This window comes from Lagenorhynchus albirostris, chromosome 8, assembly GCF_949774975.1.
Source record: "Lagenorhynchus albirostris chromosome 8, mLagAlb1.1, whole genome shotgun sequence".
Taxonomy (NCBI): domain Eukaryota; kingdom Metazoa; phylum Chordata; class Mammalia; order Artiodactyla; family Delphinidae; genus Lagenorhynchus; species Lagenorhynchus albirostris.
The window spans coordinates 86582850-86600790 of NC_083102.1; the positions used below are offsets into that span (position 1 = coordinate 86582850).

General features: G+C 35.8%; 1 protein-coding gene across 2 annotated transcripts in view; it reads right to left on the reverse strand.

Annotated features, from left to right (window-relative positions):
- Positions 1–17941, reverse strand: part of RELN (reelin) — a 516315-nt gene that overhangs the window by 238375 nt on the left and 259999 nt on the right. For both annotated transcript variants that reach the window (XM_060157241.1, XM_060157242.1), the window contains exons 7-8: positions 14411–14507; positions 9013–9064 (exon numbers count right to left, since the gene is read on the reverse strand). In XM_060157241.1, the coding sequence (XP_060013224.1) occupies positions 9013–9064; positions 14411–14507 (149 nt within the window). The remainder of the gene's footprint in view (positions 1–9012; positions 9065–14410; positions 14508–17941) is intronic.

Sequence of the window (17941 nt, forward strand, 5' to 3'; positions counted from 1 at the left end):
GTTAGCTCTCTCAGCCCATGGCATCAAAACAACCTACCATAAGTAGAGCAAAATCTTTGTAATACGGCCAGTCTAGAAGAAGTACTACCTAATGCACGGGACCTAAATTGTGACTGCCGGTTTTAAGCAGATAATGCTGTAATTTCCAGGATAATCAGTTTTATATATTTCTTAGCTTTCATGTTTGTTTTATTCCTCTCCTAGTAGAAGAACCTAAACTTGATAAGATTGTATGTACCTGTTCATACTAGTTTGCAATGTGGCACATCTGTATAAATCTGTTTCATTAGCCTATAAATTTTGTAAAAACTGTAAGCAAGTTTGTCCTTCAGCAGTGAGTTAGCTTCTTGCCTGGTTTACCCTTTGAAGCCAGTTGTTTTGGTTACTTATTACCTTCATGGACCTCAGGTATCCACAGAGTACTTGGATACTGTTCTTGGCTGAGCACCAGTCTCCCTGGCTCCTCTGAGGCATTCTAGTAGCCGCTGTCCCCACATCTAACCCTGCCCACACATCCTGCCATGCAGCACTGCTTCAGGCTCTCATAAAATACAGGCTCAATTCGCCTGGCCTGTGCCTGCACAGAGACAGCAGCTCATGCCTTGATGAAGTTCAGAGACTGTAGCCAAAGGGGAAGCAGTCTGATTTGTGGGTAAGAGGCAGGGAAGGAAAAAATGGTTACTGTATCGGATAATGCTTTGTGGCAGCCCAGGCGGGACGCATCCTGGGGCTTCTCAGTCCCAAATGACAGGGATGGGAATTGTGACTGAAAGGAGCCCACAGATATTACTTTAATTAAGAATAGTTCCATTCCACACAAGAGGAAATTCTCAAATTACTCTTGGATCTGTCAAGAGCAAGTGAATTCAATTTTGGTAAAATATGATGACCGAAGTGGAGATAAATCATTATTTTATTAATAGAAATTGCCGGTTTAGAGAAATCAACATGTCCAAAATCTTCGGCTGCCCCAAAAGATCAATTAAGCAATTATTTGAATATGAAAATCCAGAATTTATGTCTATAAATCTGTTTTGCCCACCAAAAAAATACCTTTGGGGGAAATTAAGCATATTTTTAAGTGAAGAAACATATTTCAAGGATAGTGTTGCAAAAAGGACCATTATATGAAAGTAAAATTTCCACTTTAAGCATCTACTAAAAACTGATATTAAGGATTAAGAGAGGTCAAATAAAGTAACAGTAAAAGAAATCCTCACAAATATTCTATATTTATGCTATACACAGGCTAAAAACATGCTACCTTGAATGAAACTCAAAAAACCTCTCTCATAAAATATAGAAAAAGAGCCAGGTTTTAAAAGCAACTCTTCTTCCCCTTATGCTTTATATTTATTTTTAAAATGAGGCTACTAGTAATAATTTTTGTTTTGACTGACTTTATTAGTAAACAGGCTATTAGATCTGCAAGCCTTTCCTTCTGAATAAATGTGACAGTATGTGATTTATTGTACTTAATATTTTGCTCCTTAGTCACTTCCTTGGCTGAAATTCCCAAACCTCATTAGGTGACTTCTTTCGGTTTACGGCAGACGGACAATGACCACAGGATATAAAATGAACAGCTGTCCTCCTCCCCTTTGTACCTTTTTCCCTTTCATTCCTATTCCCCATTCCCTCACTTCCAAAATATTTGTATTTTTTCCTTTTTCCTGTCACTCCTATAAGAGAGAAAGGGACCAATTCCCTCCTGGTTTATGGAACGCCATGCCATTTCCAACCAATTTCAGGTGCCCAGCCCTTTGCAAGTTCCCTCCCAAGTCCACAACATAGAGGTTTCATCAGATCTTATGTTGAGAAAAACACAAGGAAGACAAATGCAAAATGTGTCAGGCTTTGCCAGGTTCCCTGCTGAGCAGCCCTCCTTCCCTGGGGTGGAGGCCATAAACCAAGCCCTGGTGCTCAGGCCTGGCTCATTTTCTAGGAGGACTGATCCCCACCTTTGGCAGCAGGTGCTAAATAACGTCCCTCTCCACCCCCAGCAATCTGGAGACTCAGCATTACCACCCTTGTTGCAGTTCGGGCTTTGACCTTGGTCTCAAGGTCTTAGAATGGCCACTGCCTTATCTCCCTGAAGGGAGCCATCGCTCTAACCTTCCTTGTGATGCTGAGTCTCTGGGGCAGTACCACACCTGCTCTTGTCAGTCTCCCTCCCGAATGATAAAGTCCTGCCTTTGGAGCTCCCTCTTTCCTGGACTTTCCAACAGGCTTCCCCCTCACCCTCCTCTGTGGTCTGCACCCCTCCGTTTCTTCTCCCACATGGACTTCCCCTCCCCCACCTCCACGTATTTGATAATAAACTTCTGGAAGGCTGGGCAGTTTCTTAGATTTTGCTTTCCCTACAGTGGATGTATTCACATCCTAAAGATCTGTGATAAAAGAATCCTTGATCAAGAGTCCTTGATTGATAAGAAAGTGAAAACTGCTGGCTCAGACCAGGTTTTAATATTGCCCATGGATTTCATTCAGCACACCCCCTTGCCTCAGCAGTCAAGAAGGGTCTAGTATTGAGCACCAACGTGGAACCTCACTAAATCTCTTTCCTAACCTAAGAATAGAATTCAATTCAGTTCATATTTATTTAGTTCTAGTCGTGAGTAAAATTCTGCCCTAAATACAAAGAGGGATCCTTGTACCCTCCTTAGTCCTCACAGAACATTTAAGCTATAAAGGGTGAAAGTGGATGTGCATAAATGGCCAGAGTATATAAATCAATGCAGAGTGAAGTAGGCATCACAAAATAAATACAGAGGAAGTAGGGGTTCAGATATAGGAGGATGTGGCAATGAGATGAGTTTTCATGGAGGAAAGACCATTTAATCTATATCAATGATCAACTGCTTCTCATCCTATTGTTCACTGTTTTATCCCTTCTACTAGAACAGCCTTCAATAAATATTAGTGAAACATAGTTATGAATGAATTATTAATATTTATCTTTAAGCCTCATCAAGATGAGTGACAATTAAATAAATATTTCAAAAGAGAAAGGGTACAGTATCTTTCAAACTGTATTTTAATTCACATAAAGACAACTCTTTAGTTATCAGTTTCAATAATGCAAAGACATAATTAATCTCAACAGTCTTTGCCAGAACCTTATACTTAGTAGCATCTTACAATATTTCAGAATATTCCCGTTTATTACGTAAGATAGGACTTAAGAACTTGGGGTGAGGTGGATTTGAAAAATATATAAAGTTCATATAAAGTGGTCTTTTAAATATACATTCCCTAAAAAGGTCAACTCCAGGATGAAGAAGAAGGATAACCTGAATTAAAATCAGTTCCAAACTTTAATTGTTAAATAGATAACCCAGAAGTGTTCCATATATAAATATTTCAATTTTTGTGTTAATATAGATTCCTGAAGATCTAAAAATCAAGTAATAAACAAATCTTATTTTAATATCTTTTATATCCAAGAATCTTAAACTCAAATAAAACATGTATTTAACCTTAAAAGCACATGTGTTAAGCTAATTTTACCATTAAAATTTTCTAAACTTCTGTTTTTATTTTTGTATGTTTTGAGCTCAAGTCACCAGAGATTTTTTTAGCCTCATACTCAGAGATTCCCGTGTTTTCAAAAGAGTTTTTCATGACTTCATAATAAATTCCCCAAGGTCTTACTTACTTACCAAGGAAAGTGACCCTTAAAAAAAAAAGAGAGTCTGATTTAGAAATGTATCTCAGGATATTCACAACAATTCCTACCAAGATATAAGAGGGCTCAATTTCTCCTCCTTCTGAATTAGCTGTTCCAAGAGTTGAGGGACAGTTTCTCTACTGAATCAAGTTCTAAGTAATTAAGATGTTTGTGAATCAGGCTTGAGGGAAAAACTTCCCTCATGCTAAATGCAATATAATACCTCTTATAAGTGGCATTTATTCATTACATCTATTTGAGAAAGATCTCTTTTCTTTTACAAAGCAATCTTCCAATTCAGCAATGAATACCTCTAACTTTGTAATTTTCTAGTTTTTATTTTTCAAAATACAAAATGAGTAGCTCTCATTTATCTCAGAGACTCGGTAGCATGTACAGCACAAAGGAGAATAATTCAGGCCTAAGAACATTTTCATATCTTAATCTGTAAATATAAAACATTTATGATATAATGCCTTTCCTCTGCTTGAGGTGATTAAAAACAAACAAAAAAGCAGTGAAAAAAAAACAAATAAACAAAACTACACAGGACTTCCCTAGCGGTCCAGTGGTTAAGACTCCACGCTTCCAATGCAGAGGGCCCAGGTTCGATTCCTGGTCAGGGAACTAAGATCCCACATACCGCAACTAAGGGTGTGCACCACAACTACTGAGCCTGTGCACTCTAGAGCCCGTGCGCCACAACTAGAGAAGCCCATGTACCTCAATGAAGACCCAGTACAGCCAAAATAAATAAATAAAAACACATGCACAAAACCCAAAATCTTTAGGATATTTATAAGTAAAACCAAAGAAAAAAGATACTAACTCTATAAATTATGAACAAATAAAAGAATCTAGCTAGTTCAATAATAGCAAACTGATAAACACATGGATATGTATTTTCATCTACTGGCTTCACTAAAAGCATAGTTTATTGGTGATTCTCTGTTTCCTTCTGGGTCATCTTTTCCATTGACTGAGGTCCTCAGATCACCTCCCCCAAATTTCTTGGTGTGAAATGTCTGCATCATACCAATTTAGCACTTGGCTACATAATATTACAGATGTCTCTGTAATAGTTACTTGTTATTCAGGCAAGAAATATTTATGAGCATCTACTAATTTTGAGTCCCTAGGCTAGGGGCTGAGAATAGCATGATGGACAAGACAGATTTACCTCCTATAGCAAACCGTTCTTCATAATGTATGTTTTTAAATGCTTTACTTTCAATCCCCATTTAGCCAATGGATTCTATTAATCTGAAAAAAAGAGCTGGGCTAAACTGAACAAGCATATTACTTGGCAATTTCTTGTTGAGTGAATCAATGCAGATTTACATTAAGGAAGGGACAAATCCATTCTTAACACAACTGATCTTTCTTAAGGAAGATCACACATACATTAAGAATTAATTTCATTATATTTCTTTATTGCTCAAGAGAGAAAGAGGTCCTTTTTCCGACCTCTATTTCCTTCTTAAAACTCCCAGCTGATGCAGATTAGCTCTTCAGATGGACACAAATATTGTGACACTTCTCACAGCCACCCCAGGCGGTCCTCCTGCTCTAGGAGAGCACTCACGGTCCCATTTTAAGCCTTGCTTATGTCACTCTACCTCCTTAACTGGAAAAACTTTGTCCTTTCCACTGACTCATGCTGTTGACTTTCAGGGATTCTCCTCTCTAAGAAGCCTTCCTGTATTGCTCTACTCTGCAGGACCTAACACCACGGGGACGTGTACACACGTCCATCTATGTTTATAACAGTCTGGCAATTCCCTAGACGTTTCATGCTCCATATGCATCCAGAGGCTTCTACCACACCACTAAACACTGTAAAAATGTTGTTTTCTCACTTTTTTGTCTTTCCATAGTTAACGCTGGCTCATAAAAGCCTAACCAGACAACAAATAGTCAGTGAAATTTTGTTAGGTGAATAATGGATCCAAAGTACTACCAGCCCTTCCCTTGGACCGAGGACCCTGCCTGGGAAAACAGAGTTTGGAGGCATCTGTAAAATAGTGGTTTACAAGGGCATCTTCTCAAACTTTTCTTCCTGTCCCGGAGGAAATCTAAAGGAAATGGGTAAATGCCCCTAAGCTTACAACCATAAATTCCACAACTTGAACCTAATGAATCAAGTGAGGACTGTAGCAGATCGATGCCTCAGCACAGAAATGGATATGAAATCTTTCACTGGAATGGAAAAATGAGAAGTTGTTCTAAGAATATTTTAGGACATCTTTCAAGATGATTTAGCTGTTGATAACCTGGTACATTTCAACTTGCAGAACTGTGTTTTCAGGATGCTTTAACTTTAAAATTCATTGGGTTAAGATAGTCTGTATATTTTTATGTGTGTGTGTGTGTGTGTGTGTGTGTGTGTGTGTGTGTGTATTTAGAAAGAGTTGGGATAGCCTTGGTGCTAAACATTGGCATGATAGAGTTTATTTGAGACACTCCTTAGTAATTCAAGACATTTCTATATGGACTATCTTGGATAACGCTTGTGATGAAATTAAAATGTTTATAAGAGCAATATAAAAATATCAAGGCGATAATTTATTCAATTGTGGTTATATAGCCATAATTATGAACATACTTATCATTGAGGCCATAAATAATGACAGAAGCCCCTAGAAAATGGTCTATATTACATCTGAATCATCATGATATACAATGAACATTTAACATCCCAGAGGACTCCTTAAGGAGTGACTCTAAATCTGACCATATTTAACCACACTATTTGAATAGATTTGGAAAGTTCCACAAGACACAAATAAATATAAATGTTGAACTGTCTATACACAGTGTTTTTTTTATAACACACTTAATATAATTTTTGAAGAGAATATAAATTCAGTGGCTACTTGGCTGCGATTGCTCCTTTGGTTATTGTGGGGCTTGTAGAGCTCAGGATGAATATACACAATTATGACGTTTCTGGAATTTGTGTATGTGCCCCAGTCTAGTCCTCACACCACACATACAAACAGAAGAATACTACTCCAAGCATTCATCATGAGATACACAAAACCATTTCTGGAAAGTTCTGCCCGCTATGCCTATTTACCATACAACACCATACAGCTCATGGTTTGCCACTACATTGTTTCTCAGCCACTTTAATACTTCTTAGTTCCCAAGAATTTTTATTCTCAAAATGCAGTAAGCAAATTCCCCAATGAAGTTGCTAGGCAGTAAATTATAATTTCTTTAACTAAATATTTTGTTTCATTCCCGAACAATGACATGTTAAAATTTCACTTTTTATTCTAAACCTCCCACTCAAAAAAGATTTCTAAGTGTATTTTCTAGTTATAAACTTGACATAGCTATCTATCTATCCATCCATCCATCTTTTTGCAACTCCCTGATTCAGTTACTCTTCCAGTCTTCTAACCTGGTATTCAAATCCATGCTTTGTATAATACAAGCAACTCTCTGGCTCACTGAGCTGCAGCCCTCTGGCTTGTGGGGAAATCAAGGATTCTTGCTAAGTCACATTTTTGGGTCTAGTCTCAAGCCTCTGGGCATGGTGCTTGCTCTGGGTTTTGGGTCTCAGGCACCAAACCTTACATTCTCTGATAAACACACCTTCTTGGTCCTCTTTCATCAGCTCTGTTGTTGATGGTAGGGTGCTGTTGAAAGGTGGGGAAATGAATCTATGCCAGCTCCACAGTATACTCTTTACTATTTACAAAAATAGAATTTTTTTTTCCTTTAAGGAAGGATAATTTAATTGGTGCTGGATCTCTGCTACCATGACTAAAATTTAAATATAGTAGAATTGTGAGGCATATATTTTAAAGAGGATTCTTTTGTGTTCTTTAATTGCATAAAGATATTATCTGAAATTAATATTCAAATACTCAGAATACAGATAAGTAAAAAATCTAGCTTATATTTTATATTAATAGTATAATGAATTTAAACACATTTGTTCTGGTTAAGAAACTCTAAGTTACACTAGCCCGTCATGCTAGAGTTTTAAAAATCTGTTTTTGTAGCACCACAACTTTTTAAAAATGAGCTTTTTTTCTGATTATAGAAGTGTTACACGCTCATTATAGAAAATTTAGGATACACTTGTTAATAGATCAAAATTTAGGATACACTTGTTAAGAGATCAAAGAAAATCGTCTTTACCAAAAAACGCATTATTTTGTTCTTGCCAATGCTTTTCTTATGACCACATATGGACTTCTGAATAATTTGTAAATTGTTATAGGTAATGCTATCAATGTTAGAAGAGGAGTTCAAACCGTAGTCAGGCAGGTTCGCATTTTTACTTACAGAAGCTGAAAGGAGGCAACCTGAGGAAAAAGTGACAACTACAATACATGATGTATTGTAGTGACAATACTACAATACAAAAAGTGAAAACTACAATACAATACATGACTTGAAGAAAATTGTTCTTAGGCACAATCAACCACAGTGGCTGTGAGAGCACTGATTTGCAGTTAGGACTAGAAGGCTAGTGAGTGAAACAGTCCTTTCGCTAACGGGGGATGCCCAAAGATATGAGGGTGAAGACAGTGGAAAGTGGAGGATGCTGTCTCAGGGGCATGGCTGCTAGCAGTCCTCATGTCATGGGGAGAGGCCAGGAGGTTTCCATGTTATGATACCAAGACCAATAAACTAGCCCCCATCTAGAAGGCAACATCTTTCTTTACCTAGAACATTCCCTTTGGAAACTTGTGTTATTTATTAATATACACCTTTGAAAATTCAAATGGAAAATAATATAATAGACAGCAAAACTATAAACACTTGATCAAAAGATACCTGATTTTACTGAATGCTTTGGGTAGAAATTTTTAGCTCTAATACAAAGGCAATTAAAAGAAATACTGCCAGACACAGTCATTTTAAAATTATCTGTGTCTGAATTAAATATAGATTATTTATGTCAAGCATGAAGCCTTAATTGGTTTCTCTGAACCACCAATGATTATCTTTTTCACTGCCATTCAGTAAGAATGCAGGAAATTTAACAGATTTCAATTTTAATCTGAGGAAAACATTACTAGTAAGGTAATTCTGTACAATATAAAAACCCAATACATTCAAAATCCACATGTAAATACCTTTAAGATGTTTCAGATTATTTGGATTATTTTTAAATACCACTTGCTGCCAGAGAGAAGTGAGAACAGGATGTAGCATTTACAATTTTTTTATTTCACTTCAAAAATGTTTTAAATTATTTACTGCAGTGTTAAGACTTACTCTCCTCTAAATCTAAAAGTATTTGGCACCATAATCCTGCTTATACACTATGATTAAACAAACACTTCCAAGTTAAATTGCTTAACTGCTAAAAAACTTACCAATGGAAAACTGGAGGACAGAAGCTGTTGTTGTATTAAGGCCTGTGGTAATCTAGAAAAAGGAATATAACAAAATAAGACAAGATAGAGAGGAGGAGAAAGAGCAGAAGATTCAGGAGGAGGGAGAGTATAAAGGATAGAAAGGAACCATAAACAGAGGTTACGTTTATCCAGCGGTTAGCTTACTTCTATCGACATGTCAGAACACAGATGTATTTCTCTGTGAGATTCTCACTTAGGCACTGCTGGTACATTTCTCAGGGTCCTATCGAAAACTCTTTTTTAGTATAATTTACCAGGCACGTAACACAGTCCCCTCCACTCACCCCACCACCTCCTCTCTGTCCTCATCAACAGATGAGGGGCCCAAGAGAATATCATAAAAAGTGACCAAACAAAAATTGGGACCAAAATTAAGAGCAAATGAGAAGAGTAAGAATGTTTTGAAAAATAAATAGAATTACAACAGGTAGAAGGTGCAGGATATCTTTGGGGGAAGATGAAAATGTTATAAAATTGATTGTGGTAATGGTTGCATAATTTTGTGAATAAAGTAAAAACCTTGAACTGTATACTTTAAATGAATGAATTGTAGAATATGAGGATTATTTCTCAATAAAACTGTTACTCCCCCCAAAAGTAATCAAATTATAGGCCTAGAAATACTCTTCCAACACATTTCTATTATTTTCCCTTAGTTTCATGAAGAAGCATGCCTAAATAGTTTTCCCCCTTTTAAAAAAAGGAATGGTACCTTATTTAATTTTAAATAAATTAAAATTTTAAAAATATTTATTTCTTAATTAATTCTTTTGTTCATTCATTCATTCTTTCTATGGAGTAGTGACTTTGACCCATACCAGCTTAAGTAAGATGGGAAATAAGGTTCTCATTTTCAATGACTCTTTTGTTGGGTTTCTGACCCCATAAGGTAAGGTATGGGATGCCTCCCATGACTGCACCTTATAAAACAAAAAGTGTATAACTGTGTTTTCAACATGGCAGAAGCAGTAGACTTCTTAAATGTCATAATAACATCCTTAGACTTGTCCCTGCACTGTGTTAGCCCCCATGTGATGGAGCCCACAATGCAGAAGAGTCAAGAGATACCCAGTTCATGAATCGCCATGGGAATTCGTGGACAAACAGTGAGCCAGCCTCTTGAAGTGCTAGAATTCAGCTGAGATGTGAATATCAAAAAGTTGAATTGCACTTCCCATTTCTACAGCACAATTTGGAAACATGACTGAGCATGTGTTTTAAATATGTGGCTTTAAAGTTCATGAAGAAGCAGAAAAGGTAATAGAGGGGAGGGCAAGACAGCCCATTTTGTAAGTTGTCTAGATATCAGTATAGGTATCAGCTCCTAATTGATTTTAACCATAGCAAAAATCACTAGTGTCAGGATGTCAGGTAAAATTCTCTATTGAAATCTCTCATTATCACAAAATATTTAAGAGAAACCTGGCCCACCATGCTCGGAACTGTTTCCTACTTCCTTCCTCTCACCAGAGTCGTTAGGGAAAAATGCACTAATAGAATTTTCTTTAAACAACAAAAATACTAGCTCCTTTTCAAGATTCCTTTAGAAAAGGTTAGCAGACATTTGGTGCTGTCCAAAATGCCCAAAAGACATTTGGTCCACTACAAAAAGTCCTTGATATTTGGTCCTGTCCAAAGCAATTTGATGTGGACCAAACAAGCTCATGGATGTTTTGGATAGATCAAACTTCAAGGACCCTTTGGTGTGGACCAAATGTCTTATGAACCAAATGTCTCATGGATGTTTTAGACAGAACCAAATGTCCTGCGAGGTTAAAAGAAATCTGTTTTTTTTCCCTCATAACTTTTAAAGTAAGTTCAACTACTTATCCTCATGGGTGTTCCACTTGGAAATTTTGATCTTAAAGTCCAAAGAGGCACATGGAAATTTTAAAAATTTTTCACAAAATTGAATGAATGCTCTTTTCCCCCTCTGATTTTATGTAACTGAGTAGATTCCCAGATGAGTTATGAAACACTCCTGAATATAAGTTCTTTGAAACAATGGTATGGTATTATATAAGTTAAAAGCACCACGGCTATTGTTAATTGCTAGTGCATTAAACAGACCAGAGTGTCTTTGACACTTATGCTGGGGGTGTAATAAATGATGCTTTTGTCACCTGGGTGATCAAGTTTCACAGCCGTGACCTCTGCTAGCAAACAGTAAATCACTTGAAATAGTGCCAAATTTCAATTACATGTGCTAACTGAGGGTGACCCTAGACTTCGATTAGTCATTGATTCCACACTTTTTTCTTCACCAGGGAAGCTAAGGACTGTTGACTCCCATTCTTTTACCTTTACCCATTTAGTTTATTAGTAACACTGTCAGCTACAAGAAAGAACAGGAAAGATGAAGAGAAAAAAAAACAATGAAGCACTGCCTATAAAACCTATTCACCTATATTCACATTTGAGTATTATATTTATTATTCTTGAGTTCAAATATATGATTTCAGTCTGCAAAGTTATTAAGTCTTTACATGGGACATTCTGAAAACTAAAGGACCTCTTAAAGAGATTTTGATAAATATTACAGCGACTATGAATGTCTGAGAGAGAACTTTTTCCCTACCAAATCTCACTGCTCTTAAATTATCAAATCAACTCCAAATTACAGAAAATTATAGAAAATTAATATGCTGACTAAATGAATCTGAATAATTCACTGCAGGCTGAGGCTGTTCATTCTATGCTTCTTCGCTGCAAATTTTCACTGAGTTTAATCCTGTTTTAGCCCAAACTCCTCCTTGTAACTAAAATGCATTTCCAAATATGAGAGAATAATTGAGCAAATATTTTATTTTTAAAAAATGAAGATTAACATGACTACTTTTGTTTTAAGCTCTGAGAGAGCACATTTTCTCTTAAAGGAGTGGGTAAATGAATTCCTCGTTACCTTCATTTCAGACTAGCAAAATGAATCAAGTTAGGTGCCACCCCCTGAAATATGGAGACTTCCCTGAAGTAGTGAAACATGTGAGGGCTGCACAGCAGAGCAGCAGTGGAAACTGAAATGCGTGGTGTGCCCATCTGTAAGTGGGTACCACCTCTCACTGGCTCTGAGTTTTATTGAAATGAAATAGCCATTTGACTAAATTCACAAAATGGAAATGCTCTTTTAGGCATTTTAAAAAATAAAGCATTAACCTACTAAGGTTCTTTACCTGTGGTAGGTGGTTCTTTGTTTCACAACTTCAGTAAGAATTGGATTTATGAAAAATTTTAAAGGATATTTTTTTAAAAAGTAATGTTTGGGGCTGATAACTTTCATCAGTTCTCACACACAACTGTTTTAACTGGATTCAGTTTTGAAGTGCCGTGCAAATATTTGAATTTTAGTGGACAACAGCATGTTTACTGACCACTGAATTCATCACTTTTCTTTCGATTGATCTTTCTCTTGTAAACACAACTTGGGTACAATATATATTTCTGCTCCTGGGACGCCAATATGGTATAAAAATTATTGGAAATTAGAAGTTGCCAGTGTGTAAAATGTAGATGTCATCCTTATCTTTGTTAATGTATCTTCATTCTATTCCCTTTGAGTCTACAACACAATTCATCCTAGGAAAATACTTATGACGAAATAGAAATCTGTGTATGTTTTTTCCTTTCTTGGATAAAGAAAATTATTTTGAATATTCTCCTTTTTAGTCGACAGGCTGATCTCACATTAATTATATAACACAATTCAAAACTAGCCCACTGGGTGTATAAACTCTAATGCTAAATAAACTGGGATACAGTGAAACCTTCAGGATTAAATATATTACATGGGATCAAATAAACTAGATACTTCAGTTTCTATGCTACAGAAATATGAATTCTGGTATTATATTCTTAGATATGTTTATTTCTTATTAATCAGATACAAAAAAGAATTTACCAAGCATTTCCAGAAATATTACTGAATGGGTGAACATTCTAAAATAGGCATTTATTCTAAGCTTGATTAACTATGACCAAAATTTAATTTTGTTTTAAGGTTTATAGATAATTAATTCAGTCATGGAACATTATTTAAGATGTACTAGCAAATCTATTTTTTCAAGGAGAATTTCACTACAGAGTCACATTTGTCTGCAGGAATGTTATAATATCTTGTTAAGAGTTGAATTATGAGCACCTATTATTTTAATTTGCATCCAATTAACTCTGTTTGTGTTCTAATTTCAACTAAAAACTCTTCAATTTATCAATGTTCTGAAGCTTGTATGTTTAATAAATTAAATTTATCTATTGCCATGAAAGGAGTATTCAAGCAGCATAAAATAAGAACCATGTTATAAAAACTAATTGACTTTCACAATTTGATAATCTTATTTTAATTACCTAGCAAGGTTTTTTCCTCCTTTTCACTGTGGAAGCCAGTCTTTTGGCCACTTTTTAAATGAATGAATTGAAAACATAACGTGTGATGGAGGGGTGAAAAACACAACTTTGTTACTAAAACTTCCATCATAAGGAAGATGTGGGAGAAAAAAGGAGAGGCATTGAAACTCAAGTCAAAAAGCAGAAAAGTAAAGCAAAAGAGATGTTGCGAAAAGGAAATTAGATGCAAAGAAATTGAGCTAGAAGTACAACACAACAATTGCTTTTATATCCTTTTTCAAGAATGTGAAATGAAGGTAGTCTTGGTGCCAGAAAGAAGTACCAAGTGACAACAAAAGGCTCACTAGCCACATGCTGATGGCTAGTGGTTTTATTGCTTTCAATTTAGAATGCTCATGTTTCATTTTACATATGATCCAAGGACTTACCTTTGGCAAGCAAAATCTAATCATCTAAATTAAAGTAACCTACTACTGAACAATTTGGCATAAACCAAAATTTTTTAAAAACTGGTTTATTCAGTGTGCTCTTTCATTTTAAAAAAATTCATTAAAGTTCCTAGGTGGTTAGGAAACAAAGTTTAAAAATAATGTGATAAAATTGCTCATCTAATATTTTTGGCTTGCAAGGAGAAAATAAGAAGTGTAAAAGTAAAGCTTTATACAAGAGCTTATAAAGACACAAATTATTTAGCTATGATATATATGTATGTGTGTCATATATATATGTCATGCCTGTCATACCCATATTTTTAAAAAAGCATATAATCACAATGATGCACCATGTTTAATGAGATCCATTGATGCTGCCAATTTTATTACTGTATTCTTTATTTTCTACATTTGAAAATAAATTATAAAATCACTGCTCCTAATTTTGAGATATTTGCAATAGGACTCATAAATAATACTGCAAATTTTCATCTGAACTGGAATTGGGTAGGAAAACCTTTTGTTGGCAAAAAGTTCAGTAAAGACTGTATTTGGAATAATGTACATAAATAGCACATACTTACCAATTCTCTTGGACCATATGGCTCACAGAAGGTGACAGCATTGCCATGCATAATTGCACCACACTGTTCTCCAGTCTCACAGTTGTTACATTCAACCCTGTGGGAACACAGAACACAACCTCAGGCTGTGAACTAAGTAGCACAATGTGGTTTATCACTCAGGTAAAGAAAGATGTAATAGTTGTTGTTATTCAGTTGAAATCAACATTTCAAGGAAGATAATGGTATTTTGTATTGTGACATGTTAAAGAAACAAAAACAGAAGGATTTGAACTTCAATTCCAATTCTTTCAGTTACTCGTAATGGTGGGTAAGTTACTTAACCTCCCAAAGTTTCAGTTTTCTCATCTGTAAAATGAGGAAAATAGTATGGACCTAAGTATCACATAGTTATCATGAGGATTAAATGAGAGAGTGTACATAAAACACAGAGTACAGAATCAATCTCACAGTAGGCACTTAATGGCCGCTGGTATTATTATCAATCATTACATAATATACTATGCCCAATACAAGTATTTTGCTAATATGAAAGATAAGCAAAGTAATATACACTTATATAATGAACTAAAACCATATATCTCTGAAATCAAAAGGTGTTTTACAAATTTTAAACCTTTTTCTTTTGAGTTATGATTAATGTCAATGTTTAAAATAACTGTCCTCAAATAGATTGTATGTCTATGAAATATACTATGTAAAAAATAATGGAATCAGATTGTACTTAATCCACATAGTAATATGAAATAAACACAAATTCTAATTCAAGCAAATTTTGGAGACTGAGTTAATGTTAACCTTGTAAATAATTAGTTGCTTTATTATTATAAAGTGAAGTGGCTAATAAAACCTTAGAACAGAATCTCAAAAACAAATATATTCATGTCTTCAGTATAAATTGACAATATGAATATTCTGGATTTGACTTTGCATATTTACAATAACATTGACAATGATTTGCATCATGATACTTCAACCTAGAATCATTACATGTACAAAGAAAGAATTATGTTTCCTCAGTCTGAACCTCAAAGCACATGAGAGCTGTATTTCATGCAGAAAGGACATTTTCAAAGACTCACATTCTAGGTGCCAAACATTATTGAAAGGGCACCATGCCCTTTGTTTTTGAAGATCATTGTACCAGGCCCTTTTAGCTGTTTGCTAATCTCAGAGAAAAAAAGGGAGCAGGAAGCCCTATTCAAATAGGAAGAAGACAAAAGTGTGAAAAGATACCAGGTAGCCCATAAAGCCAAGAGGCAGAAGCACAATAAGTAAGTAAAAACGTGGCAAAAAAATCGAAGTATTTCCTATATGTGTATTGCATGGAATAAATTATTCTAATCTTTTGAGCTGTGTTCCTATACAAAGGCGATCAACAATGTCAAGAAGCTTTGCTTTTTTAAGAATAAACAGAGAACAACTTCTGATATAGAATTTTTAAAGGTAGTATCTCAAATCTTAGTAGGAGATTTAAATCTTCTCTTGATTACTGTGAAGCAAGATTCTAATAACATGTCCTTGACATTAGAAGAGGCATAGTAGTAGCTTCATAAAGGCAACAAATATGTCTCTTGTTCACCATTTTATGCCTGGCATGCTGTATTCCATAAATATTTGTTGAATGAGTAAATAAATATAAGGCAACTTCATAAGCAGAACTATTATTAGGGCCTGAGATCTAAAGCACTTCAAATAGAACCTGGCACACGTCAAATAGAGCAAGCATGATGTAAGCGTTAGCATAAGTGTTTAGCTATTATTATTATTATGGATTTCTACCATTGTCATCCAGAACAGGTATATTAGTTTTTTCCCCCCACAGGGAACCTACTATATGAACTTCTTACTACTATTTTTCTATTCTTAAAACTACACATTGGGGCTTCCCTGGTGGCACAGTGGTTGAGAGTCCGCCTGCTGATGCAGGGGACACGGGTTCGTGCCCCGGTATGGGAAGATCCCACATGCTGCGGAGCGGCTGGGCCCATGAGTCATGGCCGCTGAGGCTGTGCGTCCAGAGCCTGTGCTCCACAACGGGAGAGACCACAACAGTGAGAGGCCCGCGTACCAAAAAAAAAAAAAAAAACTACACAATTTTTCCCAAGGAGTGTGATTATGATAAAAGTACAGAGAAGTAGCACTGAACTTATAGTGTGCTTCTTACTTATTGATAGATGAGGATTATTTGGCCTCCAAGGCATTGTGAAATGGCTCAAAAGAAATATAAGCTTTGACAGAGAGAAATTAAAAGGTTGTTCAACCCTGACAATGACTATCTGCCATTTTCCTCCAGTGATTCTAAACTAAAAGCATCATTGTTGATGTGAAGTCCGAGGTCTGATATTTGAATCCTCATAGCAATCATTCTATCTATAAATATTGATCAGCACTTCCCAAATCAACTGTATATCAGAAAAACTGTATCTGTATAAATACATGTATTACAAGTCTCCATCACCTACAGTTTTGATTAAATAGGATTCATGTGCAGCCTTGGTATCTGTATATTGTTTAAAGGTGATTCTAGCATAGGTAGCCTACAGCCTGGCACTCGGGAACCAGTGAATGTACCACAGGTGTTTGATGTGTTTGGAGAACCACTTCTATTTTGTGGAATAACAGGAGTTAAAAAAACAATAAACACAAGAAAAAGGAAATCAGATACAGCTTTGTCCCCACTTGGCTCAAAAACCCCTCTGGACCTTTCTTTGTTGTGCTGTATAGCTCCAGAAACTTAAAATTACAAAGGCACTGGTACCCTGTTGAAACTTAAAGATTCAGAATTACCAGCTATTATTCACTAAGTTGTTGCTACCTGGAGGTACAATGGCTTCATCAAGGATTGATGAAACAAATCCGTTAGCTTCTTGTCAAGGTCTTTTAAATGTCCTTTGCTTGAATTTCTCACAGTATGTCTGGGTTTGTCAACATAATTTATTTTGAAAGCACATCCCTCTGGGTGGTCAAATCCAACCCACTCTTAGATGCCAATGGTGTTATTTATTCATTTATCATTCATTAATTCATTCTTACAATTAACAACCATATGTTGAGAACCTATAGGCAATATGATGAGCTTTAGTGGTACAAAGACCAAAACAAAAACAGTATTATTTTCTTCCAGGAGTTTATACTCCAGAAGGAAAGGCAGGGAAACAAGCACACAATTAAAATATAAGGTGCCAACGCAATGATAGCTATTTACTGCATCCTATTATGTGCCAGATATTCTAAAGCCTATTTGAATCTTTCAACTTCTCTATAAGATAGTTTTCAGTGTCCTCGTTTTACTAATAAGAAAACTGAGCTCCAAAGAAGTTAAGCATTTGCTCGAATCCTACAGCTGTAAAGTTGACAGACTGGCAATCTGGACCCAGGACTTGCTAATTCCAACACCCATCACGTTTTCCATAGCTCTTCACTCCTTATAACAGGAGTACGCGCTGGCTGTGATGGTACCTAACTTAGACTAAGGAAGTAAGGGAGAGCTTCCAAAGGAGGTGGTCCCAGAACTGGTCCTGAATGAGA